General features: G+C 35.9%; 1 protein-coding gene across 2 annotated transcripts in view; it reads left to right on the top strand.

The window, feature by feature from the left end:
• WDR70 (WD repeat domain 70) overlaps positions 1 to 26,487 on the top strand; it is a 296,044-nt gene that overhangs the window by 169,759 nt on the left and 99,798 nt on the right. For both annotated transcript variants that reach the window (XM_038535279.1, XM_038535280.1), the window contains one exon: positions 11,977 to 12,151. In XM_038535279.1, coding sequence (XP_038391207.1) covers positions 11,977 to 12,151 — 175 coding nt within the window. The remainder of the gene's footprint in view (positions 1 to 11,976; positions 12,152 to 26,487) is intronic.

The following is a 26,487-nucleotide window of genomic DNA, read 5'->3' as shown; positions in this document are numbered from 1 at the left end:
GTCTTTCATCTTCCTCTCTAGACATGTGTGCAACCCTCCCTCCCCTATCTCACTCTCATATATACAGTGTAACTATAATCAAACTGGGCATTATTCCTCTCAAAACCTTTGCTCATGGTATTTCTAATGCCATAAATTCCTTCTCTCAAATCTACCTCAAATGTTTTATTGTTTCCTCAGCCTCTCTTCCTCAGTTCTATTCTTTTTTATGCTAGTCAGGTTTTATTCTTATCTGTATTTATTCTTATCTGTATTTAAATAGTATTTTATGCAGGAGCACTTTTCACCAGCTGTGTTTCCCTTATTATTCCCACTCCTAATTTCCATAGCATTCTGACTGCCCCCATCATTCTACTGAAATTCCTCTTGCAGACCTCATCTATGACCTTTACCTATTAATTCTAATGAAGGTATTTCACTCCTTATTGTACTCAATATCTCTTTGGAATTGACACTCTTGATCACACCTTCCTTTTGAACTTTCTCCTTTGGCTTTTCTAACACTATCCTCTCCTGCCTCTCCTACTTTCTCGTTTCCTATTTCACTCTTTTTCCTTTTTGCTACCTTTTTCTTAAGTATCTTTTCCATGGGTATCTGCCTTCTCCCACAGATGTATCTCTGTCTGGATTTAATGACGCCTAATTGTGTTCCTTTCATATGCACTGTAAAAGATTCGCTATCTGGCTGTCATATAAGTTTTTCATCTTTAACTTGCTCTTACTTCCTTTAATATTATTATTTTCTGTTTTATATCACACCTTCCACAACTGTACATCACTGAATGAATGGCATATCCCGCCAGCCCTCCTCTGAGTTTTCCTTTATACCTTCCACACCCTTACCTTAGCCCAGACTTACCTCTCATTTCTCACCTGGGCTATCTGGTACAGACCTGTCCCCTCCAAGCAGTCTAGCCCACTGCCACAAGAGTGATTTTCTAAAACACAAATCTAGTTAAATAACTTAAGTCACTCCCCTGTTTAGTGGTCATAGTCATTAGCAACCATAAAGTTCATAATCCCAGTATGTCTCAACAGGATACTCTTTATAATCTTGAGATTGCCAGTAATTGTAGCAGTCTCATCTTCCACTTATGCCCACTGGGCACCTCATCCTTTTGTCAAAGCAAGCTACTTGTTGTTCCTAGAATAGCTGTGCTTCTGCAAGCCACCTTATTTTTGCATTTTCTATACCAGTTACTAGGATCCCTTACCCATGTACCCAGATTTCACTTGCAGACTCTCAGTTCTTCCCAACATCCATACCTCTGTGGAATCTTTTCCAGATCTTTCCTGTTGAGCTCTTTCTTTTCTGGATGGTGCTTCATGATACGAAGTTTTCTAGTTTTTTTTTCCTCCATTAAGTAATTTGGTTTATAAGATTAGGGAGTAAATTTTATCTAATAAGAAATACTGGTATATCTTTTAAATTGAAAGTCTCTTTTAATTCCATATGATCCACTTTTTTTAAAAAAAGATTTTATTTATTTATTCATGAAAGAGACAGAGAGAGAGAGGCAGAGACACAGGCAGAGGACTCGATCCCGGGTCTCCAGGATCACACCCTGGGCTGGAGGCGGCACTAAACCGCTGAGCCACTCGGGCTGCCCATGATCAACTTTCTCATCTGAGTTTCCTAGAGTGGTCTTCGGGAATGTTTAATTACCGATGATTGTCTTTAGGAATTTAATGAAACTTTTAGCTATACTGATTCTAGTTGAAACTAAAAGAGAGTGGGGAAATTAAATTATTTTTAATATATTTACAGAGTTGTGCAGCCATAACAATGATCTAATTTATAATATCTTCATTTCCCTAAAAAGAAATCCTGTTCAGTCATTCCCTTTTTCTACCCCCCAGCCCTAGGTAACTACTAATCTGCTTTCAGGTTAACGGATTTGTTGTATCTAGCTTCTTTCATTTCGCGTATGTGTTTTAAGGTTCACCCGTAGTATAGTGTGTAGTGGGTTGAATGGTAGCAACCCCCTCCCCCGCCCGCAAAAGATATTTCTATGTCAAATTACTAAAACCTGTGAATGTTACATTGCTTGGAAAAGTGATCTTCAGAGTTGTAACTGTTAAGGACCTTGAGGTGAGATCATCCTGGATTATCAGGATGGGCCGTAAATCTAACGACAAGTATCCTCATGAGATAGAAAACTAGAAGACACACAGAGGGGAAAGTCATGTAAAGATAGAGGGAGAGATTGGAGTGGTGTGGTTATAAGTCGGTGAAGTGGACCTATGCTGACAGGCCAGAGAAGCTGGTAGAGGCAAAGAATTCTCCCCTAGAGCTTCCAGAAGGAGTGGACTGCAGGCCTTCAGAACTGTGAAAGAATAAATTTTTGTCTAAGTCACTCAGTTTGTAATTTGTTATGGCAGCTTCAGGAATGTCTTATGTAGTGTGTATCAGTACTTTGTTACTTTTTATTGTTAAATAGTTTTCCATCGTGTTTCACATTTTATTTATCCATTTATCAGTTGATGGACATTGGGTTTCCAGTTTTCGGCTATTAGGAATATTGCTTCTATGAACATTAATGTTAAAGTTGTACATGGGGATATAGTTTCAGTTCTCTTGTGTGCATACCTAGGAGTAGAATTGCTGAATCATGTGGTAAATTTGTTTAATATTTTACAAAACTGCCAAATGGTTTTCCAAAGAGTCTCTACCATTTTACATTCCTACCAGTAATGTATGAGGATTCCAGTTTCTTTCCTCTCTCACCAACACTTATTATTGTCTGTCTTTTTGATTATAGCTCTTTAGTGGGTATGAAGTGGTATCTCATTGTGATTTTGATTTGTATTTGTTGGGTATTTGTATATATTCTTTAATGAAATATGTATTCATAACTTGGCCTATTTAAAAAATGTATCACTTATCTCTTTATTAAATTGTAAAAGTTCTTTAAATATTCTAGATATACTAGTCCCTTGTCAGGTGTATGATACATAAGTACTTTTTTCCAAACCTATGACTTGTCTTTAAACTTTCTTCACAGTATATTTTAAAGCACATACATTTTTAATGCCATCTAACTTACCTTTTTTTCCTTTTATTATTTATGCTTTTGGTATAGTATCTAAGAAATCATTTTGTAATCTAAGGTCATGTTTAAGAGTTTTAAATTTATGTCTCTGATCTATTTTGAGCTAATTTTTGTATGATGTGAAGTAAAGGTCCACAGTCACATTTTTGCATATGGATATTCAGTTGCCTCAGCAGCATTTTTTGAAAAGACTTTTTCAAAACAATTCTTTTTCCCTGAATTGTTTTGGCATTTTTGTTGAAAGTCAATTGGCCATAAATGTAAGGCTGTAAGTGGTTATTTATTGTGGCATTTATCCCTTAGTCTAACTCTAGATTTCATAAGATCTAACTTTAATGATGGTAAGTATAGGGCATTAGCACCAAATATATTTCTTCTGAATGCAATTGTATTAATTGTTGTGTGTATATGTGAATTATGTGTGTTTGTAAAGATTATTGTGCGTTTATATAGAAGCTAGAACATTTTTCCCATTTCTGGAATTTCAGTACCTTCATATTTGGGCATTTTTGAAAAGAAGGTCATTCTTGTTGACTTTGCCAAGAGAGCCAACAAGTTTCAGGCTTTTACATCACTCAAGTTGCTTGTGTAGTCTTTCAAGAAAAATTAAACCAAGATCTCTTAAGTGATTTCCATGCAAAATTAATGCTTCCCTTGACTTCTGCCAAATGCTGTGATGCATTTATGCAGCTGGTGCCAGAAAGTTTAGAACTTGTATCTGGAAAGAATTCAAAATTTTAAGACAGAAAGCATTTGTGCCTGGGGCAATGTAATGACCCCACCTGTGTCTTTTTCTTGTCTTCTGGGTGTTTTCATTGTATGTCCAGAAAGGCCCAGGCAGATCCTTCTTCTATTTTTAAATCCTTTTTTATGAAACACAGTTTTAATTTTACAAGACCAGATCTCACTCCAAGTTTCAAAATATGTGTTCTTCAGCATAAAATGTTTAGACAGATACCTAATGGCCTAGCACTTTAGCATCCATTTTTTTCTAAGGCAAAGATTCAGAGTATCAGAGCCATAAAACTATAGTGTAATTAGTCACTATCAGATGCTATGTAAATTACGTTTCACACATCTATATGCCAGGTTAGGTGCTTTTCCCCCCCTTTCTGATATTTTGATAATTAGTTCAACCTGTTAATATACCACTGAAACAAATGGAATGTACTTAGTTGTTGGTTTTATTAGCTTTAATGTTTTATTTATAGTCTAAGAGGAAGAGCAGAAAGGAACTAGTATTTATTGAGTACCTACTGTGTTCCAAGTACTATGCTAGACACGTTTACATCCCTAATCTCATTTAATCCCCTTATTGTTGGTATTATTATCCCAGTTTTTAGTGATGAAGAACTTTAAACAAGCCAGATAATCATATTTTATACTTGTGTGGGGCCTTTTATATCATAATTTTAAAGTAGTATCTGACTTGGAGATGTTCAGTTATAAAAAAGAGAAATTATCATAGTTTATCTCCACTGTTGTAGAGCCAAGGATAGAAAGAAAAGACACACGCGGTATTTCTCAACTGTGGGAAGCATAGTGAATGGAGATAAGAGACAAGTAAGCTATATAGAATACTTTCAGTAGAGGGTAAGATTTTATGTTTCTCAGATATAAATGGTGCTAGAACAATTGGGATACTTACCTATATGTATATCTATGTATGTATTTATATATATAAATGAACCTTGGCTTTGTATCAGATACAAAAACTACTTTAAATAGATCATAGACCTAGTTCTAAAACTTTAGAGTATAAAATTTCTAGAAGAAAACATAGGAGAATTTCTATGACCTTGGTTAGGCAGAGATTTCTTCAGTATGGTATTATATAATTTGATAAAAGGACTTTATCAAAACCTAAAAACATCTTTTTGAAAGACTATTTTTTAAAAAGCAAGCTACAGACTTGGAAACTATTTGGTAAACACATATCTGATAAAGAACTTATATAGAATACCTAAAGAACTCTCAAAATACAATGATAAGGAAATAAACAACAAAAATGTGAAATGGACAAAGAATTTGAAGAGACACATCACTGAAGAAGAGAAACAGATGGCAAATAATACATGGAAAGATCCCCAACATTATTAATCAATCATATAGGATATACAAATTAAAATATAAAACCTATTAGAAGGACTTGAAAAAAATAACTGATCATATTTTTGTGTGGGAGAGTTAGAATTCTCATATACTGCTGGTGGGAATGCAAAATGAAATAGCCACTTTGGAAAAGTTTAGCAGTTTCTTATATAGTTAAACATATACTTCCCATATGATCAGTAATTTCCTTTCTAGGTATTTTGCTAAGAGATATGAAAACTTATTTTTATAAAAATAATAAAAACAATTAAAAAATGTCAAACTGGAAACAACTCAAAAACTTTTTTTTTTTGGTAAATGGACAAATAAAATGTGGTATATCCATGTATGGAATGTTATTCATTAGCAAAAAAGGAATGGACTACTGAGATATATATATATATCTCAAAAACATTATGCTGAGTTAAAGAAGCCAGACTCAGAATTTACATGCAATATTATTCCCATTATATAATAGTGGAGAAGTTAACTCTAGGGATGCAAAACAGGTCAGTATTTTCCAAGGGTTAAAGCTGTTAAGGGAAAGAGTGGTCCATAAAGAGACAACCAAAGAAAACTTTTTGGACTGATATAACTATGCATTTCTCAAAACTCACAGAACTGTATGTTTGAACAGATGAATTTCATTGTATTTTATACCCCTAATAGACTTTTCCTCCCTTTCTCCCTCCTTTCTTCTCCCCCTTTCTATCATCTATCTATTTCTCAATACGAGAAGTCTAGACATAGGTAATCCACAGTTGGTTTATGGCCCTTGTGTCATCAAGGATCAGGGTACCTTCTGTTTTGTTGGGATAAAATGCTGCCTGAGCCCAGCATCATGCCCAGGTTGCTGGCAGAGGAAGAAGTAAACAAAAAGGGTCAAAGAAGGATCTGCAACCTTCTTTTTGAGACTTTCCCAAAGTCCTGTGCTACCCTTCCATTTATACTACTTTGGCCAAAGCTTTATTTCCACATTTCATCACATCTAGCTGCAAGAGAGGCTGGAAAATAATAGACTTTAATTGAGAAGAAAGAAGAATGGATGTTGGAGTATGTTGCTAGCTGTATCTGTCACACTTCTGATAGTGTCTCTTTGTCAGAAATTGTTCCTTTGGTTTCTCAGTAGGTTCCTTTAAATCCTGGAATTCCAAGGTGCCTTTCTGTTGTTTCTGTGTGTACTGTTTCCAAACTCTTACTTGAACTAAAATTTTGCTAGTCAGTGGTTCGTAAAATGCAGTCAGTACAATCTTATGTCAGGCATGGGTTTGACAACTCTGAAAACTAGGGTTTGGTACTGTTTAGCAATTGATTAAATTCTGAAACAAAGCTTAGAGGGAAGATAGGAGAAAGTTATTTTTAAAAACCCCCAAACCTTCATTTGAAATAAATCATAAGTATTAGACAGAAAATGCCAGCTTTTGAAATCTGTGCATTTAAAAATAAGTTGTATTTATTGTATGTTGGTTATACCTCAATAAAGTTAATTTCTAAAGTGCTTAGACGGGCAGTGAATTTCTTTTATTCTTTGACAAGCTTTTGTTGAGAACCCAGTCAGTATATGTTGTGTTCCTGTTATGTTTAAGAGATGGTACAGACTCTAGGCATACAAAGATGAGAGAGAGAGAGAGAGAGAGACCCCTTGCTCTCAAGTGGCTCTTTTTATAGAAGGAATAGATATTAATATATGTAATTACAACGTATGTGATTGGTGTTATAATATGGGAGTTAGAAGGTAATACGGAAACTTGAGTGAATTCCCTAGTTTTGTTCTTTTACAAAATTGTATAGACTGTTCCAAGTTGTTTGCATTTCCATACATGTTTTAAAATTACCTAATTTCTATCTCAAAAAAACTCTACTGAATCTTTGATTGAAATTGTGTTGAATCTGGAGATTAATTAGGGGAGAATTGAAATCTTAACTGACTCTTCCAATCCATGAATACAGTATATCTTATATATGTAGATCATCTTTCATTTCTCTCAGAAACATTTTATGATTTTCAGTGTACAGATACTATGCATCCTTTTGAAATTCCATTTTTATTCATACCGTTATTAATGATATTATTTTCATAACTTCAGCATTTAATTGTTGTTAGTCTGTGGAAATAAAACTGATTCTTAACCTTGTTCTTGTGACCTCACTAAACTCACTATTAGTTTTGTAGTATTTTTGTAGATTCCTGGGTTTTTTCAATGAATATGGTCATGTGGTCTCTCTCTCTTTTAAGATTTTATTTATTTATTTATTTTAGTGAGCTGGGGGAGGAGCAGATGGTGGGAGGAAAGATTCTCAAGCAGGCTCTGTGACAAGCCCAGAGCCCAACACAGGGCTTGATCCCATGATCCTGAGATCATGACCTAAGCTGAAACCAAGAGTTGGTTGCCTAAATGAATGAGCCACCCAGGCACCTTGATCATATGGTCTCTTAAAGTTGGTTTTATTTTTTCTTTCCAGTCTATAAGCCTTTAATTTCTTTTATTTGTCTTATTACACTGACTGGCAACTCCAGTATATAATGAGAGTTTGATATCATTGCTTTGTTCTCAACCATAAGAGGAAATTAATTAATTTCTTTCTTCATTAATAAGTATATTATTTGTAAGTTTTTCATAGATGTCCTCAATTAGGCTGAGGAAGTTCCATCCTATTCCTAGTATGTGGAGAGTTTTTATCAGAAATGAATGTTAGAATTTTTTTTCAAATGTTTATGTTACATGGATTGAGATGATCATTTATATTTTATTGTCTGTTGATGTGACACATATATTGTTTAATATTCATTCCTTTCTATTCTTTCATTCCTAGTTTAAAAATCCCTTAACTGTGAAGTATTATTTTTATTTACATGCTGCTAGTTTGAATTTACTGGTATTTTGTTAAGGATTTATGTGTCTGTGTTTACTGGGATATGGAACCATAGTTTTCTTTTCTTGTAGTGACTTTGGTTTTGGCATCAGGGTAGTGTGGCCTTATAGAATGAAGAGTGTTGGGAATTGTTTCCTCTTCTATTTCTGGAAGAGTTTGTGTAGAATTGGTATTATTTCTTTCTTAAATGTTAGGTAGAATTCAACAGTGAAGCCATGTAGAGTTTTCTTAATGGGAAGATTTTTAGCTATATGTTTAGCTTTTTAATCATGTAGGAATAGTCCAGTTATTTATTTTTTATTGAGTGAACTTTGGTAGTTAGTGTCCTTTAAGGAACTTTATTCATTTCATCTAAATTATCAAATTTATTTATATAAATTCATTCCTGAAATTCCTTTATTATCCTTTTAATGTTGTTAGGCTTTATGATCATGTCCTCTCATTAATTCAAGATGTTGACATTTGATACTGTCTCCAATTTTTGCTTTTTTCATCAATCCAGTTAGAGGTTTATTAATTTTATTGATCTCAAGAAACTAGTTTTTGGTTCCTGTGTTGTTTTTTTTTTGTTTTCTATTTTACTCATTTGTACTCTCATTTTTATTATCTCTGTCCTTCTACTTGCTTTAGGTTTAATTTTCTTTCTCTAGTTAAAAAAATTATTTATTTATTTATTTGAGAGAGAGAAAGAGTATGCACATGTGGGAGAAGTGGCAGAGGAAGAGGGAGAGAGAATCGTAAGCAGGCTCCATGCCCAGTGTGAAGCAGGACACAATTCCATGACCCTGAGATCATGACCTGAGCCAAAATCAAGAGTCAGACACTTAACTGACTGAGCCACCCAGGAGCCCCTCTTTTTTTCTAGTTTTTTTAAAGTTGAATCTTAGGTCATTATTTGAAGTCTTTTTTTTTTTTTCCTCCTAACATATACAGTTAATGCTATATTTTCCTTCTGTATTGTATTTTAGCCGAATCTCATAAATTTTGATACGTATCTTCATATTTGTTGGGTTCAAAACTTTTTCTGCTATCCCTTGTGATGTTTTTTCGAGTCATGAATTATTTAGAATTGTATTTCTTTATCGAATATTAGTTGACCATAAAGTTCAGGGTCCACTTCTGGGTTCTCTATTCTGTTCCACTGATCTATGTGTCTGTTTTTGTGCCAGTACCACACTGTCTTGATTACCACAGCTTTGTAGTACAACCTGAAATCTGGCATTGTGATGCCCCCAGATATGGTTTTCTTTTTTAAAATTCCCCTGGCTATTTGGGGTCTTTTCTGATTCCACACAAATCTTAAAATAATTTGTTCTAACTCTCTGAAGAAAGTCCATGGTATTTTGATAGGGATTGCATTAAACGTGTATATTGCCCTGGGTAACATTGACATTTTCACAATATTAATTCTTCCAATCCATGAGCATGGAATATTTTTCCATCTCTTTGTGTCTTCCTCAATTTCTTTCAGAAGTGTTCTTTAGTTTTGAGGGTATAGATCCTTTACATCTTTGGTTAGGTTTATTCCTAGGTATCTTATGCTTTTGGGTGCAATTGTAAATGGGATTGACTCCTTAATTTCTCTTTCTTCAGTCTCATTGTTAGTGTATAGAAATGCCATTGATTTCTGGGCATTGATTTTGTATCCTGCCACGCTACCGAATTGCTGTATGAGTTCTAGCAATCTTGGGGTGGAGACTTTTGGGTTTTCTATGTAGAGTATCATGTCATTGGCGAAGAGGGAGAGTTTAAATATAAATAAAGATTTGCTATATTTCCTTTTATTTCTATTAAGTTTGCTTTCATATTTTGAAGCTCTGTTATTAGTGGCATATGCATTTTGGATGGTTATGTCTTCTTGATCAGTTGATTCTTTTTCATTATGAAAGTTTCCTCTTTATCTCTAGTTTTATTTCTTGTTCTGAAGTCCAGTTTGTCAGACATTTATATGGTCAGTTACTCCTGCTTTCTTTTGATTATGTTCACCTGGCACATTTCTCCCCTCTTTTCATTGTTAATCTATCTAAGTCTTTATATTTAAACATTTGTGTGTATTTTTAAAAGAAGATTTTATTTATTTTAGACAGAGAAAGTGTGCACATGGATGAGCTGGGGAGAGTGGTAGAGGAGGAGGGAGAGGGACAAGCAGACTCTGCACTGAGTACAGTGTCCATCATGGGGCTGGATCCCAGGACTCTGAGATCATGTGACCTGAGTGGAAACCAAGAGTCAGTGCTTAACCATCTGAGCCATCCAGGTGCCCCATTTTTGTGTCTTTTTAAGAGAAAGAATCTGCCGGGTATTGCTTTTACCTAATCCAGTCTGACAATCTTTGCCTTTTAATTAGAGTTTTTAGATTACATCAAATTAATGTAATTATTTATGAGATTGGATTTAAACCTACCATGTTGCTGTTTGTCTTATATTTATCCTATAGTTTTTCTTTATTATCCCTTCCTGTTTTTGTTTCATTTCCATTTTATCTCCATGATTGCATATTTATTATAAAAATATGTTAGCAATGGCTTTAGGGTTTGTAATATATATCTTTAATGTGTCAAAGTCTCTCTTTAAATAATATTATACCATTTCCAGTATAGTATAAAACTATGCTTCTGTGTCTTCCTCCCAACCTTTGTGCTATTGTTGGCATATATTTTACTTGAACATATGCTATAAACCTTACAATACATTGTTTTGCTTCAGCCATGGATCTTTTAAAGAGATTTAGACATTTTTAAAAAACATTTAAAAATGTTTTAAAAAATTTATCTTCATTTTTACCATTTGTGGCACTCTTCATTTCTTTGTTGTAGATTCAGATTTCCATTTGTATTGAAGTTCTTGAAGAACTTCCTTTAATAGTTCTTGTAGTACATGTCTGAAGGAAATGAATTATCTCTGCTTCTATTCATCTGAAAAAGTCTTTATTTACCATATATATATTTTTTTTAAACTAATTTTTTTTTTTTTTAATTTTTATTTATTTACTTATGATAGTTACAGAGAGAGAGAGAGGCAGAGACACAGGCAGAGGGAGAAGCAGGCTCCATGCACCGGGAGCCTGATATGGGATTCGATCCCGGGTCTCCAGGATCGCGCCCTGGGCCAAAGGCAGGCGCCAAACCGCTGCGCCACCCAGGGATCCCACCATATATATTTTTAAAATATATTTTTGCTGCCTATAGAATACTAGATTGGCTTTTTTTTTCCTTTTAGAACTTTAGAGATATTGTTCCATAGTGCTTTGGCTTGAATAGTTTCTGCCAAGAACTCCCTAAAATCATCTTTGGTTTTCTATTTTATGCCCCTCCCCTTCTCTTCTCTGGTTACAAGGGTCTTGTTCTAGCTTTTCTTAGGCAGTGCTCCTTTGCCTGGGACTGTGAGCAGGAGGGTACTCTATACCTCCCCCAGGCCTAGACCCCTGTTTTTTGTTACTTGTTGAAAATTCAGGGGCAGACAGTTTTGTTTCTGCTTCTCCCCCAGAGTCATGAGATCTTTGCCTGGACCCTGGAGTAGGACATCATTCATTTTTAGTGACTTATTTTTTCAGCGTTTTTTCTGGAGTGTATTATATAACAGTGCATTAACACATGTAAGTAATTTAGAAATTAATGTGTGTATATAGCTGGTGTATATTCAGCAGTTTTACTGATCGACCAGTATAGTCAGAATTGTTTGAAGGCCACTGTTGTATAGGGTCAGAACTTATAACTCTGATAGACTTGAAATAGAATTTGCTACTTGTTGTTTGATTTGAAGACAACATGATTCAGATGGTTCCCTTTATTGCAGTGAGTAACCTCATTTATAAATGGAGAATGTTTTACAGTGCGCATTTTATTTTAAAATAATTATTAGATTTATATGCTTAAGAGGTGAAGTGCTTTTTATGAGCTCTTCTGAATTTTAAACTCCTTTCTTTTTTTGTAAATGAAAATCTCTTCATTGTTTTTAGGACTGTGAGGACATGGGAAGTTGAAAATCCAAGGAAGCAAAGAAGTGTGTTTAAACCACGGACGATGCAGGGTAAAAAAGTAATTCCCACCACGTGCACATATAGTAGAGATGGAAATCTCATAGCAGCTGCCTGCCAGAATGGAAGCATACAGATCTGGGACCGAAATATGACTGTAAGTCTAAGACATTTAAGTCTGCTTTTCTTAGAAGAAAAACACCTTATAAAGACAAACATCATGTTAAAATATTATGAAGGTCAGTTTCCTGAGTTTAGCCCTAATTTAAACTTCAGTGTTAGTTGATAAAACATTGGGACATTTGCAGTAAACAGCATTTTAGCAAACATTCCAGCTCAGTATTTTCCAATGTGTATTAGATTTTGTTTTTAAAATACAGTAGATCTTTTAGTATAAAATTTAAAAAGCATAGTGCAGTTCTATTATTTGGTGTGTCAAGTGTACTTGATTTTGAAAGCGATCGATTTGATAGTAGCATAAAAGAAGACTAAGCAGAAAATATCCTTTAAAAGATTTAAGAAAACCATGAAATATCGGCAATGGTTCATCAGTCGTTTTGCAATTATTTTTGTAGTAATTTAAATAATACTTTGTTTTAACATTCTGTGACATTCCATTTGAATAGGTGTCAGATTTTCTTTTGCAGTTTAGATCATTATTAGAATAAATAAATTTTAGAATTGGAAGGGATCACAGAAATAATTCTATGAAATAATGAATATGAAAGGTTTTGGTTAATTCTTAGAATTACCAATAAGCTTTAAAAAGGGTTTTGTTCTATGTAGAGATGGTAAAACAAGATTTTTTGGTAAGTGGAATGATTCTTGTAAAACAAGATTTTTTTGGTAAGTGGAAGATTTTACCAATGTTAAAGTGAAAATCTACACTAATGTTAGAATGCTATTTGGTTATTTTTGTTTTGTTTTGTTTGTTTATTTATTTATATTGGTTATTATTTTAATAAAAGATTCTGAAAAAATGATTATTTTAGTAATTTGTTAGAATTTATTAAGTATCTCTACTATATGGCAGGCACTATTGTAGGCACTGGGAATATTGCAGATTATAAAAAATTCTTGCCTTTTAGAGTTTATATTCTAGCTCTTTTTAGAAATTATGAAAAGAATATTCTTTTTAAATAAAATTGCCCATCAGCCATTTACATTTCAAAAGGGACTCTAGGAGACATAGTTGTCTGTTTAGGTAGATGAGTTAAAATTGTTTGTCTAGGAATAAGGTAAAAAGTAATAATAGGGAAAAAAAGAATCCATGTTGATAATGCTGGAAATATCTTTGGCATTTTCTGTTTGTCAGATCTTTTTATTTCTGTTTTCATCTCCATTGTAAACCCCATAAAGCTTCATAACAGCACAGAGATTTTTAAAATCCTTTGAATTGTAAACGGAGTTTTAACCAAGCAATAAATTTTTTAGTAACTGGCTTTCATCGTCTCTGGTGCTGTTGAATTAAACATAAAAATTCTAAGTCATGAAGTTTTCTAGTGTAGCTTTAATAGCAGTGTGTTTAGTATAATGCATATATGTGGGCCTTTCCCATATATTCTTATAAAGTTGAGTATAATTATTAAAGATTTTCCCCATTCTCACTGATGTGAGGTGGTATCTCATTGTGGTTTTGATTTGTATTTCCCTGATGGCAAGTGATGCAGAGCATTTTCTCATGTGCATGTTGGCCATGTCTATGTCTTCCTCTGTGAGATGAATGGATAAAGAAGATGTGGTTTATGTATACAACGGAATATTACTCAGCTATTAGAAATGACAAATACCCACCATTTGCTTCAACGTGGATGGAACTGGAGGGTATTATGCTGAGTGAAGTAAGCCAGTCGGAGAAGGACAAACATTATATGTTCTCATTCATTTGGGGAATATAAATAATAGTGAAAGGGAATATAAGGGAAGGGAGAAGAAATGTGTGGGAAATATCAGAAAGTGAGACAGAACGTAAAGACTGCTAACTCTGGGAAACGAACTAGGGGTGGTAGAAGGGGAGGAGGGCGGGGGGTGGGAGTGAATGGGTGACGGGCACTGGGGGTTATTCTGTATGTTAGTAAATTGAACACCAATAAAAAATAAATTAAAAAAAAATAATTATTAAAGATTGACTTTGTATGTCTCCTAAAACAATGAGTATCTTCTATTTCCATTTTTGTAAAAAACAAAGCTGTTTTAATGTCAATTAACCCCCCCCCCCAAATCTTTTAAGTTGTTTTGCCTAATTGTATAGTCTTTGGTTCTATTTCGTTAGAATTTTTTTTTTTTATTTCGTTAGAATTTAATAGCACATGAAGTTACAGCTTATTATACCACATCCTGTTTGTTAAATTCATATTTTGACATTTGCGTGTAAATATATGTCACCTAAAGACAAATCAAATTGAGAAGAAAAAACTTGCTGGCAGGAAATACAGTTTGATTTAAGAAGAGAATTTTACAAAATATCTTAATTATTACTTCAGCAATAATAAATTATTAACAGGGAAACACTGAAGCTGAGGTAAAAAAGCCTTATAGCAGTAGTTTGTCCATGAAGTAGCCAGAGAGTTACATGGTAAATAGTGATGAATACATGTCTGTGTTTTGTGACAAGTAAAACTATCATAATTGCTCTACCTAATTATAGAATTCTCGTTAGACCAACTTTAACTTTAGCAAATTAAATGAAATATTTTTTTTAGAAGTAAGGTGTCTATTAGTGATAAATTCCTGTGTTCTTAGCACCTACCTCTACTCTAGAATTATGTTGGCCAGTATGATAGCCACTAGCCACATTTGACTGTTTCAATTTAAAGTAATTAAAATTTACAATAGAAATTTCAGTTTCGTAGTCACATGGCACTGTTCAAGTACCAAATAGCCACATGGGTGTAGTTATGTGCTATTTATTGAACAGCACAGATAAGAACGTTCCTGTCATTACAGAGTTCTGTTGGCCAGTGCTGCTGTAGAGGAGTGTTTGCTTCCCCAGTATCCCTTTCAGTCATGTGATGATGGCCTGTCAATTTCAGAAGGAGGGCTTTTCAGAGAAGCTTCTACAGGTCTGCATGGCCTCCTTGGGCCCTCGGTTCCCATTCATCAGCATATATGTGAGCAGTGGCAAGAAAGTGTGTGGTTGGAGCAAGGTGAGGGAGGTGTAGAATTGTGGGAGGTGACATTGGAGAGGTAACAGCATACACCCTGACTCAGGTTTGATGTATGCAGAAGCCTTTGCAGCCTGCCTGTGTCTCCTGCATGTTCACATAGCTTTCCCCCCTCACCTCTTTTGTTTTAATTATTTTTATTATTTTAAGATTTTATTTATTCATGAGAGACACACAGAGGCAGAGACACAGGCAGAGAGAGAAAGAAGCAGGCTCTCCGAGGGGAACCTGATGTGAGACTCAATCCCTGGACTCTGAGCTGAAGGCAGATGCTCAGCTGCTGAGCCACCCAGGTGTCCCTCCCCCTCACCTCTTTTAGTTCTTTGCTCACATTTTCTCTTCTCAGCAAGACTTCTTGACTCCACCCTACATAAAATTGCCGCCTTCTCCCCACCAGTGGTACTCTCTATCCCTCTTTTCTTCCCTCATGCTGATCACCATTTAACATACTCTACCATATATTTTACATACTTGTTTATTGGCTGTTTACCCCTGGTGGGATATTAGTTCTACAAAGGAAAGGATTATTATCTCTTTTCCTTCCTGCTGTATTCCCAGAGCAAAGAAAAATGCCTATTATACAGCAGATCTTCAGTAACCATTTGTTGAATGAATAAGTGGATGAATGTATTCCGGAAAGGTAGCAAAATAAGGTTGTTGACTTATTTGTAGGAAGACATTTAAAAATAGCAACATAAAAACTATTATATTTATATGAAAATACAGTGAGACAGGTAGAGAAGGGATGGGAAGAAATTGAGGTTATTTTTAGTATCCTTAATGATGTAAAATTATGCAATCTGTATTAACATAGGTGGATTTTTAAAAACTGTTTTCATGGCTCTCAAGTCTAACTTCTGACTTTTAAAATATTCCAGCATTGTATGGTCTGACAAATTTCTAGTGACTTCTGTTCATATAAAAACATAGCAAATTCTTTGGACATATTTTTTTTTCAAAGCACTGTTGCTGTTTTTTTTTTAATTTTTTTAAATTTATTTATTTATGATAGTCACAGAGAGAGAGAGAGAGAGAGAGAGAGAGAGAGAGAGAGGCAGAGACACAGGCAGAGGGAGAAGCAGGCTCCATGCACCGGGAGCCCGATGTGGGACTCGATCCCGGGTCTCCAGGATCGCACCCTGGGCCAAAGGCAGGCGCCAAACCGCTGTGCCACCCAGGGATCCCTGTTGCTGTTTTTTAAATATCTATTAAGAATCTACATTATGCTAGAACCTTTACTAAAAGAGCATGCTGTATTTACTTGTATTGCAATCACTGTAAACTAAGATTTGGGTAAGAAAATGGAGACAATCTTATCTATCTATTTATTTATGCATGCCTTCTGTAGACACAGGTGATGGGAAGTAATAATATTTTAAATTGGAGATCCCTGGGTGGCTCAGTGGTTTAGCACCTGCCTTTGGCCCAGGGCATGATTCTGGAGTCCCGGGATCAAGTCCAACATTGGGCTCCCTGTGTGGAGCCTGCTTCTCTCTCTCTCTCTCTCTCTCTCTCTCTCTCTCTCTCTCTCTCTCTGTGTGTGTGTGTGTGTGTATGTGTGTCTCTCATGAATAAATAAATAAAATTTAAAAATATATTTTAAGTTGTTTTATGTGGCAGTGGGTACGGTCAGCAACAGCTTGACTACCCTCTACCTGACTGCCTCTTACTTCTCCTTTTGCCTGCATCCCCTGCATAGATTCTGGGGCTGTGCATTTTGGGAAGTGATCACATGCTACAACCCCTTACCAGGAAAACCTCAAGCCTAAGAGATACTGCAGAGACATTTCTCCAGCTCAGTGGCTGATCAATCCCCCTACTATCAGCCATCCTAGAGAATGGTTGGTATGGATCAGAGAAGGACTTGGGCAAGAACTAGTAATGACATTGGGAGATAGGTTCCTGGGCAAATGAAGCCCCTCGGTGCACAAGAGAACAGCGAGAGAGAATATGGGAAATAAAGTCACCAGTAGTAGCTTAGATCCAGTGTACTACGGATATGTAAATGTCTTTAGTCACTGTCAGATTACCCACGTTAAGCTTAGGTTGATTTATGTCCTCTTTTCACCTTTCCCTTTATTTGTGTGTAGAAACCTAGATTAAAAGTTTTTTTTTTTTTTAAGATATATTTATTTGACAGAGAGAGAGAGAGAGAGAGGGAGAGAGCAAGCACACAAGCAAGGGGGGGGAGTGGCAGAGGGAGAGGGAGAAGCAGACTCCCTACTAGGTAGGGAGCCCAATGCAGGACTTGATCCCAGAACCCTGAGCTGAAGTCAGACACTTAACTGAGCCATTCAGGTACCCACAAAGGTTTTATTTTTATATAGAAAGAGAATTTGCAATTCGCTTTTTTTTACTTGAATCGGTAGAGATCTAATTTATTTAAATGGGATCATAATTTTACACACATGAAAGATAAAGTTTTCAAAAAGTTTATTATTTGTTTATTAATAACTTCTTTGCCCTCATTATTCTATCTCTACCCCATAATGCTTGCAAATTACCTGGTATGTGTTCTTCTGTACTTTTATTCATATCTCTGTATCTATAGCTAGCTGGCTAGCTAGCTAGCTGTCTACATTAAGAACATTTCACTAGTATGTTGAAACACCTACCACCTCACTGAGAATGAGACAAAAGAAATTTAAACCCATTAAGTGGTTGTAAAAAAGAATAATCTGTAGGATAATTTATAACCTTGTATAGCTACTTTGTATAGTGTCCAGAATATGGAAGAGTTAGGGAAGGCTAAGAGGGTCAGGGTAGGTACTTATAGTCAGGACCTCTGAGGGGTGTGGAATTTAGATAACCAATGAGATAGTGCTGTTATTTTACTAACCAGCCTTACAGGGGCTACTCTGTGTCAAAGCAGTCACATTGAAAGGCTCTTTTGAGATTGTTATTTCTCAAAACATTTTGAGTCTTTTAAGATCACCATAAAGCTATAATTTCAGCTAATGTGCAAGTACCACAAGGAAAATAAAGCAGAATAAAGAGAATATTTTGTGGGTGGCACTTGAGTCCCTGGGTACCTTTACGTTGCTTAAAGTCTCACAGAAATCATTCCTCACTATTGGACACTATCTGCTGTGCCTTGTATCTTATAGATTATTTTTGAGATTTAAAAATTTGTTTTTCATAGTATTTTCTGTTAAATTTCCATAATACAGCTTTGATCCTTCTTCTCTCACACCTCATGTAAACTAGTTCAGGCCAAATTCTCATACTGTTGGTTAACTACATTCTGTAGTAATTTTATTTATGGATAGCTTTTTCTCTCTGTGCTTTTTGGAATTGTTATGAAGCTGTCATAGCCACTGAAGAGAAAAACACTCTTTACTCTCACAGTAATATTTACCTCACCTTTCTTATTTTTACAGTTAGAACAAATTAGACTTCCCTTAAATAGAGTGTTAACCTGATGATATTGCAGATTTTGGAGTTTTAAAAAGAATAATACTTTGAAATATTTTTAGCAAATGGTATTTTGTCTTCATTTCCAATCTTGTCATTTGTTGTGCAGTTTTAATGTCACATAACTTTGCTTTGGAAAACATTTCATTACAGTTATTTATCATTCACTATCATTTACAAATGTGAATAACTCAATTTCATTAAAAAATTTCCGTTTGAGACTATTTCAGCCCAAAACAATTGCTTTTAGTCTTGTGTATTAATAATTAATTATACACAAGATTGTGTATTAATCTTGTGTATAATTTAATATATTAATTAAATTAATTAATTAATTTTAGTCTTGTGTACTAATTAATTAATATAGTGTAACATAACACTTTAGTTACCAACCTTGGGACTAATGCATGGAGAGCTTTTTGGGATTTGAATTCTCTGTACTCTGAGTGTCCTTTATCTTTCTCATAGTGATGTCATCAGAAGACTTCCATAAGTTAAACATGACTTCCAGTGGCCAACACTGTGCAAGTCTGGGTTCATGCCCTCCTCCAGATGTCTTCTCCCTTCTTTCCACAAAGACCAGTCATTTAACAATGATTCAAAGCTTTTATCCAATATCAGTATAAGTTAAAGTGGCAAAATATTGACTATATGGGGGAAGCAAAGTACATTATGGGGGGGGGGTGGTATTTTTAAACAATTTAAAAAGCAAATTATTTAGATATCATCCTTTAAGAAAACATTCTGTATCTGAAAAAATACATAAGGAGCATCATTAAAAATTCAAATACAGATTTTTAATCTCTTCATTAGTCATAATATTGGGAGTCTAAAAAAATATGGATAGCTAAATATCGATTGCATACTTCTATGGCACAGTTTGTAAATGACACCTGAGACATAAGTCACATTATATATTACTCTAAGCTTTCTATCAGTCCTGGGTTTCCTGAGCATTCTGTGCATCATTTTCCTTACTCAGGAAATGAGGGCATGATCCCCATCTTGTCAGATTATTTTTGAGGATTATATTAAGCAATATATTTAAAGTACCTAGAATGAAATTTGCACATAATAGTTTCTTAATAATTATTGGTCTTCTTCTTTTTTCTCTTTAGATCCTAGTCAGCTTACAGTTTTTATAGAATAGTGAAGTTAGATCTCAGGATGCTTTTTAACTCAGACTGTGAAAGTGTTATGAGTTTTACAGATTTCTTTGGTGACTAAAAGTATGGCTTAGAAAGATGAGATTGTAGATCCCTGTTATAGCCATCATTCAGTGTATGAAAATACAGTCCCCATCAATTAATGAGAATGTCATATACCCACTAGTTAGTGTGCCTGAGTAGATGTATGAATTGTAATTACCTTTTTAAAATAAACACTGAATAGAAAACATGTGACATACAGATTGTTCTGTAGTGTTTTTAACACGCATATTTTTTGAAGTTTACTTTTCAAAAAAGTATGTTATTGACTCAAAACACAAATAACCATCAGAACTGTACAAAATTACTTGCAGGCCCTGAAGTTAAGTTCTAATTTGTGAATTATTTTAATGAAAGCTTTCAAGTTTTACTCATAGTGCTTTTAGAAAGTATCATATACTGTTGGAAGCAACATTTTTTACACTTGATCTTAGCCAAAAGGCCAAGAAGCGATGGAAGCAACATTTTTTAATGAGAAAATGAGAAGATTTTTTAAATGAGAAAATACTGCCTTTTGAAAAAGTTAGGTTAAAAGATTTTCTTTTAAATATAAGTGATTATTATCCTTGCTTTTTGAGGCCAGGAATAATAGAGCAATTGAATTTAAGAATTTCAGTTAAAACAGGAAAAATTAAACACATTCAACTCTGCTCCCTCTTGAAACCCACTAAAATACAGAAAAGGCATTTTTAAAAACATAAACCCTCATGGATGAAGAGAGTTATAGGGGAGATGACAGCAGAAAAGAGAACTCAAGACACCTTTGGAAGCTGGAAACCAGATGCACGAATGAGAAAATAGAAACGTTAGCCAAGGTTGGGGAGGCCTGTAAAAGACAAACTGATTTATCCTGGGTTCCCTTCTCTATCATGTGCAACCACATCACTGTTCTTCCTTCTTCCCTCACCCCGACAATGCAAAAGAATTACTTTTCAGTGTTAGAGACTGTATTGTAGTAGAGCTGAGATAAGGGGAACATCTTCATGGAGAGCTGTGTTTCTCCGTCTCCCTTCCATTATTAGTATAATAGCAATTACTGGGTACTTCATGTGGGGTAGGTGATATTTTAAACACTTTACATGTAATATTTCATTTAATCCTTAGAGCATTCCTGTGATAGAAGTACTGTTACTATCATCACTTTGCTGATGAGGAAACAAGACACAAAGAGGTTGACTTGCCTACCAAAGATTACAGTTAAGTGGCAGAATTGAGATTTTCATCCTAGGCATTTGGATCAAGAGCCTATACCAGGGGTCAGCAAACTATGGCCCATATGCCAAATATAGCCCACCATCTGATTTCCTATAGCCTGGAAACTGAGAAGGGTTTTTACATTTTTAAATGGCTGTATTGTTGTCTCATGGCTACTGTAACGAATTACCGCAAACTTAGTGACTTAAAACAACACAAATTTATAATTTTATACTTTTGTGTCTTAGAGGTCTTACTGGACCAAAATTAAGGTAGTTAAGGGCTGTGTTCCTTTCTGGAGCCTTCAGGGGAGCATCTGTTTTCTTGCCTTTTCTGGCTAGTAGCAGTTATTCACATTCCTTGGCTCATGGCCCCTTTCCTATACCTTTCAGGCCAGCAAAAGAGAGTGGAGTCCTTTCACATCACAACATGGTGACCTTCTCTTCTATTTCCCTCTTCCACTTTTAAAGACCCTCGTGGTGACTTTGGATCTGCTCATTAATCCAGGATCATCTCCCGATTTTAAGATCAGTTTAGCAACATTAATTCAGTCTAAAACCTTAGTGCCCGCTTTGTCATGTAAAATAACATTCACAAGTTTAAGGAATTAGGATGTGAAAGTCTTGGGCAGCCCGGGTGGCTCAGCGGTTTAGCGCCGCTGCCATTAGCCCAAGGCCTGATCCTGGAGACCCGGGATCGAGTCCCACGTTGGGCTCCCTGCATGGGGCCTGCTTCTCCCTCTGCCCTGTGTCTCTGCCAATCTCTCTCTCTCTCTCTCTCTCTCTCTCTCTCTCTCTCTCTCTGTGTCTCATGAATAAATAAATAAAATCTTTTTTTTAAAAAAAAAAGGATGTGAAAGTCTTTGGGGGACATTATTCTGCCTACTGTCATGACACATGGCACTTAAAAAAATCAAAATATGAAAAATATTTTATGACACATGAAAATTATGTGAAATTCAAATTTCATTATCATACATAAAGTTTTATCAGAGCAGCCTTGCTCATTCATTTTCATATTGTCTGTGATGGTTTTTGCATTATAGCAGCAAAGTTGGGTAGTTACAACAGACTATATGGCCCCCAAAGCCTAAAATATTTACTGTTAGCCCTTTACAAGATTTTCATCCCTGACATAGAATTTCTAATCAGCTTTTTAGTGCCGTTCTCTTACATATTAATGGACAGACAAGGATTACCAGACATTTGAAGAAATCCTCTAATATGAAATACAGAAACTAAAGCAAACAGAAAAACTCAGATGGGAGAGAGAGACAATGTAGGAAACAGAAGGGTAGCCCCGGTGGTGCAGCGGTTTAGAGCCACCTGCAGCCTGGGGCGTGATCCTGGAGACCCAGGATCGACTCCCACGTGGGGCTCCCTGCATGGAGCCTGCTTCTCCCTCTGTCTGAGTCTCTGCCTCTCTCTCTGTGTGTCTCTATGAATAAATAAATAAAATCTCTTAAAAAATATAGGAAACTGGGATCCCTGGGTGGTGCAGCGGTTTGGCGCCTGCGTTTGGCCCAGGGTGCGATCCTGGAGACCCAGGATCAAATCCCACGTCGGGCTCCCGGTGCATGGAGCCTGCTTCTCCCTCTGCCTGTGTCTCTGCCTCTCTCTCTCTCTGTGTGACTATCATAAATAAATAAAAATTTTAAAAAATGTAGGAAACAGAAGAAAATTTTAAGAAAAACATCCTATAATTCATATTCTCAGAAAAGAGAAAATATTACAACCAAGAAACTAAATTTTTGCACATTTAGAGTTCAAGCAAGAGCTCTTGGAAAGTAAATAGATGATACTAGGAGGGGAAGTCCATATGGATTTTGAAAGATAGAGTCAAAGAAATCTCCTAAAAAGTAAATAAAAACACACTGAGTATTTTGACTTGAAAATTCTAGAAAAAAAAAAATGTCGAGGAGGGAGGATGGAATTAGATGAGAAATAGTTACTCTTCCTGCTCCAAATAAATAAACAAATGAATGAGTGAATGAATGTCAGAACTGGAAACACATAATTTTCCAGTGAATGAAAAGGACTCCCATCGGGATGCTTGGGTGGCTCAGCAGTTGAATGTCTGCCTTGGGCTCAGGGTGTGATCCTGGAGTCCTGGGATCGAGTACCACACTGGACTCCCCTGCATGGAGACTGCTTCTCCCTCTGTGTTGCTGCCTCTCTCTCTCTCTCTCTCTCTCTCTCATAAATAAAATCTTAAAAAAAAAAAAACTCCCATTAAGCTGTACATCTTGAACTTTCAGGGCATTGGGGTTATAGAGAAGATCATATGAAATCTCAGAGAAAAAAATAGGAAACGTGTAACAGAAGGATAATGGGCCATGTAATTAAGGATGTTGGTAAGATAGTTGCTCAAAATGTGTAAAATTGTAGCCTTTTGGGCCAGTAGGGAAGAAAATAAGGAGCAAGGGGGGCTGATAGATGGAAGGGAGGCAGAGAGATCACATCATTGATTCCACAAAAGTTATTGAGTATGTTCTCTGATCTAAGTACTATTCTACATGCTGGGCATATACCACAGTGAACAAAACAGTGACCCGACCCAGTTTGCTTTCAAAGGCCCTGGAGAAGCTGGAAAATCGATATTTTGAGGATATATCAGAAGATACTGTGTAATCTCTTTTGAATCTTTTGAAGAATAAAATATAAGACTTTCCAAGCAGCTGTCTTTTTTCAGTCTCTCCTTATTGATAATATCACTCTTTGAAACAACCTCTTCTCCTGCTAATTTCCATTTCCTATAACCAGTGTCAGTCTTATAAATTCTGTATTAGTGACTCTCACATCTGCACCCTCAGTTTCACCTCCTTTGCTTTCATTGTACTTCAGACTTGCATCATCTCCAACTTGTGTTTTTGCACATTGTTACCCTTCTCTGTCCATCCACTCTGATATGACTCAGTTTCAGTTTAAATCCTATTAAATGCAGTACACAGTGTGGCAGTGCTTACCACATACTGAATATAGTTCACATTTCCCCCGACTGACACCTACAGCCTTTCAGTTTATCTTTAACCAGCCTTTGAATATCTCCCACGACTTTCTCCATAAATGGAAAAACTTAAAAAAAAAATCACTTAATTATGCTTTGTTCCCTCCTGATCTCCCTCTACTGCCTTACTGCCCTTCTCAGAACTGACCATATTGCCATGTATGCTGCAAGCCCCCAACTGCTGGTGGAGAACTCAATTCAGTCAAAGCCAAATCAGATGCTATTCCCTCCATGCTGCTGTTGAACAGTCATGATGCTCTTTTTATGGACCAGAAGTTTATTTATCCAGGAGTATAAACCCTGAAAACATACAAGTAACAGGATTAGGCCAAATGTTTTTTAAGAAATAATCTTCCATTTCTAAATCTCATCTTTTTTTTTTTTTTTTTAAGATTTTTATTCACTTATTAGAGACAGAGGGTGGGGGGAGGGAGAGACACAGGCAGGGGGAGAAGCAGGCTCCATGCAGGGAGCCCGACATGGAACTTGATCCCGGGTCCCCAGGATCATGCCCCGGGCCGAAGGCGGAGCTAGACCGCTAAGCCACTGGGGCTGTCCAATCTCATCATTTTAAAGTGACGAATGCTTTGCCATAGTGTGGCCCATGGTGATGGTAAATTTCCCCAGAAATCTACAGGTAGTGACCTAACATTACCTCAAGCAGTTGGATAGAGAAGGGGTGATTCAAATAGTGAAATGGTACAGGAATTTGGTGTTTGCCTATCCAACCTCACCTGCCATCCTTCTTCTTCTTCTTCTTCTTTTTAAATAAGTTAGATTTAATTAATTAATTAATTAATTAATTTAAATTTTATTTATTCCTGAGAGAGACAAGAGAGAGGCAGAGACACAGACAGAGGGAGAAGCAGGCTCCACGCAGTGAGACTGACATGGACTGGATCCAGGGTCTCCAGGATTGAAGGTTGAAGGCGGTACTAAACTGCTGAGCCACCAGGGCTGCTCAAAGATTTGAGAGAGTGTGCATGCACGTGTGTGTGCAAACAGGGGGAGGGGCAGAGGGAGAAAAGCAGACTCCCTGCTGAATGGGGAGCCTGACACGAGGCTCCTCTCATGACTGTGAGATCATGACCTGAGCCAAAATCAACCAACTGAGCCACTCAGGTGCCCCATCTCACCTGCCATTCTTCTTTATATTCTTTAAACTCCAGATTTGCTAGCCTCTTTCCATTGCTCAAATTGTCCTACCTCAGAGCCTTTGTTGCATGTAGGTTTTTGTTTACTACTTGGATGTGGCTGCTAACTTTGTATTCTGACCTGTGGCAAATGTCATCTCAGAACCACAAAGCAGTATAATAATAGAGAATATAAAATAAGAAGGCTAGTTCTAGAGTGAGACTAGATTTCTGGCTAGAGTAGTGCCCTTGCTTTCCCTAACACTGTTATCTCTGTACCATTGCCTAAAATATGTTTTTGTCTTTATGACATTTCCCACTGTGTAATTATTTTCTTTTGTTTTTCATTTGTCTGCCCATTCATGTTGTCTCTTTCTAACCTGAGCTTCATAAGGTCAGGGACTTTTTGTCTTATTTGCTATTTTCCCATCCCTAAAAAGATGTGCTCCCCGTACATATTTGTTGACAGTGAATGGGTGGTATCAGATCATCATAGATTTTATCTTGAGTTTGTTTAGTTTTCAGTTACTCTTATTCTTGTTTTTAAATTTTTGATTACTGTTGATCAGGGTTTTTTATTATCAAATAAGTGTGTGGTTATAGGTTGTTTTAGTCTTCAGTATGGAATAATGCTTATCTGCATCAAAAGTATTTTCAGTCTTTTTTCTAATAGATTTTTAAAGCATATGATATTAATAATAGCTAATCATTACTGAACACTTTGTGCCAACCGCTGTTCTAAGTACTTTATACATATGATAATTCATTTGACCCTCTGGACCATACAACGAGGTACTACCATTAGCCACATATTTTAGATGAGAAAGCTAGGGACGCCTGGGTGGCTCAATGGTTGAGGGTCTGCCTTCGGCTCAGGTCTTGGTCCCGGGATCCTGGGATTGAGTCCTGCATCGGACACCCCACTGGGAGCCTGCTTCTCCCTTTGCCTGTGTCTCTGCCTCTCTGTATCTCTCATGAATTAATAAAATTAATTTTTAAAAAAATTTTTTAAAAATAAATTTAAAAATAGATGAGAAAACTAAAACCCAGTAGAGAAAGTTTTAACAGCTTCCTCAAGGCTAGTAAAATTATGGAACCAAGCAGTCTGCACTAGAACCTGCATTCCTAATCACTGTGCTGCAATACTTTATGGTTCACAAATGAATGACCCTGGTGGAGGTATTCTAAAGCCAGATTATGGTGATGGTTGCACAGCTCTGCAAATATACTAAAGATCATTGAATCACACACTGAAAATAGATAAATTTTATGATATTATACCTTGATAAAGCTGCTTAAAGAGTGACTTACTATAATCTTTTCAAGACTTTATCTGCAGTGGAGCTTTAAACCCTGAGTTCCCTTGCCACTGGA

This window comes from Canis lupus, chromosome 4 (genome assembly GCF_011100685.1).
Source record: "Canis lupus familiaris isolate Mischka breed German Shepherd chromosome 4, alternate assembly UU_Cfam_GSD_1.0, whole genome shotgun sequence".
Lineage (NCBI taxonomy): Eukaryota > Metazoa > Chordata > Mammalia > Carnivora > Canidae > Canis > Canis lupus.
Note: the sequence above shows the minus strand (reverse complement) of the source record. Positions and strands in the feature narration are given on the sequence as shown.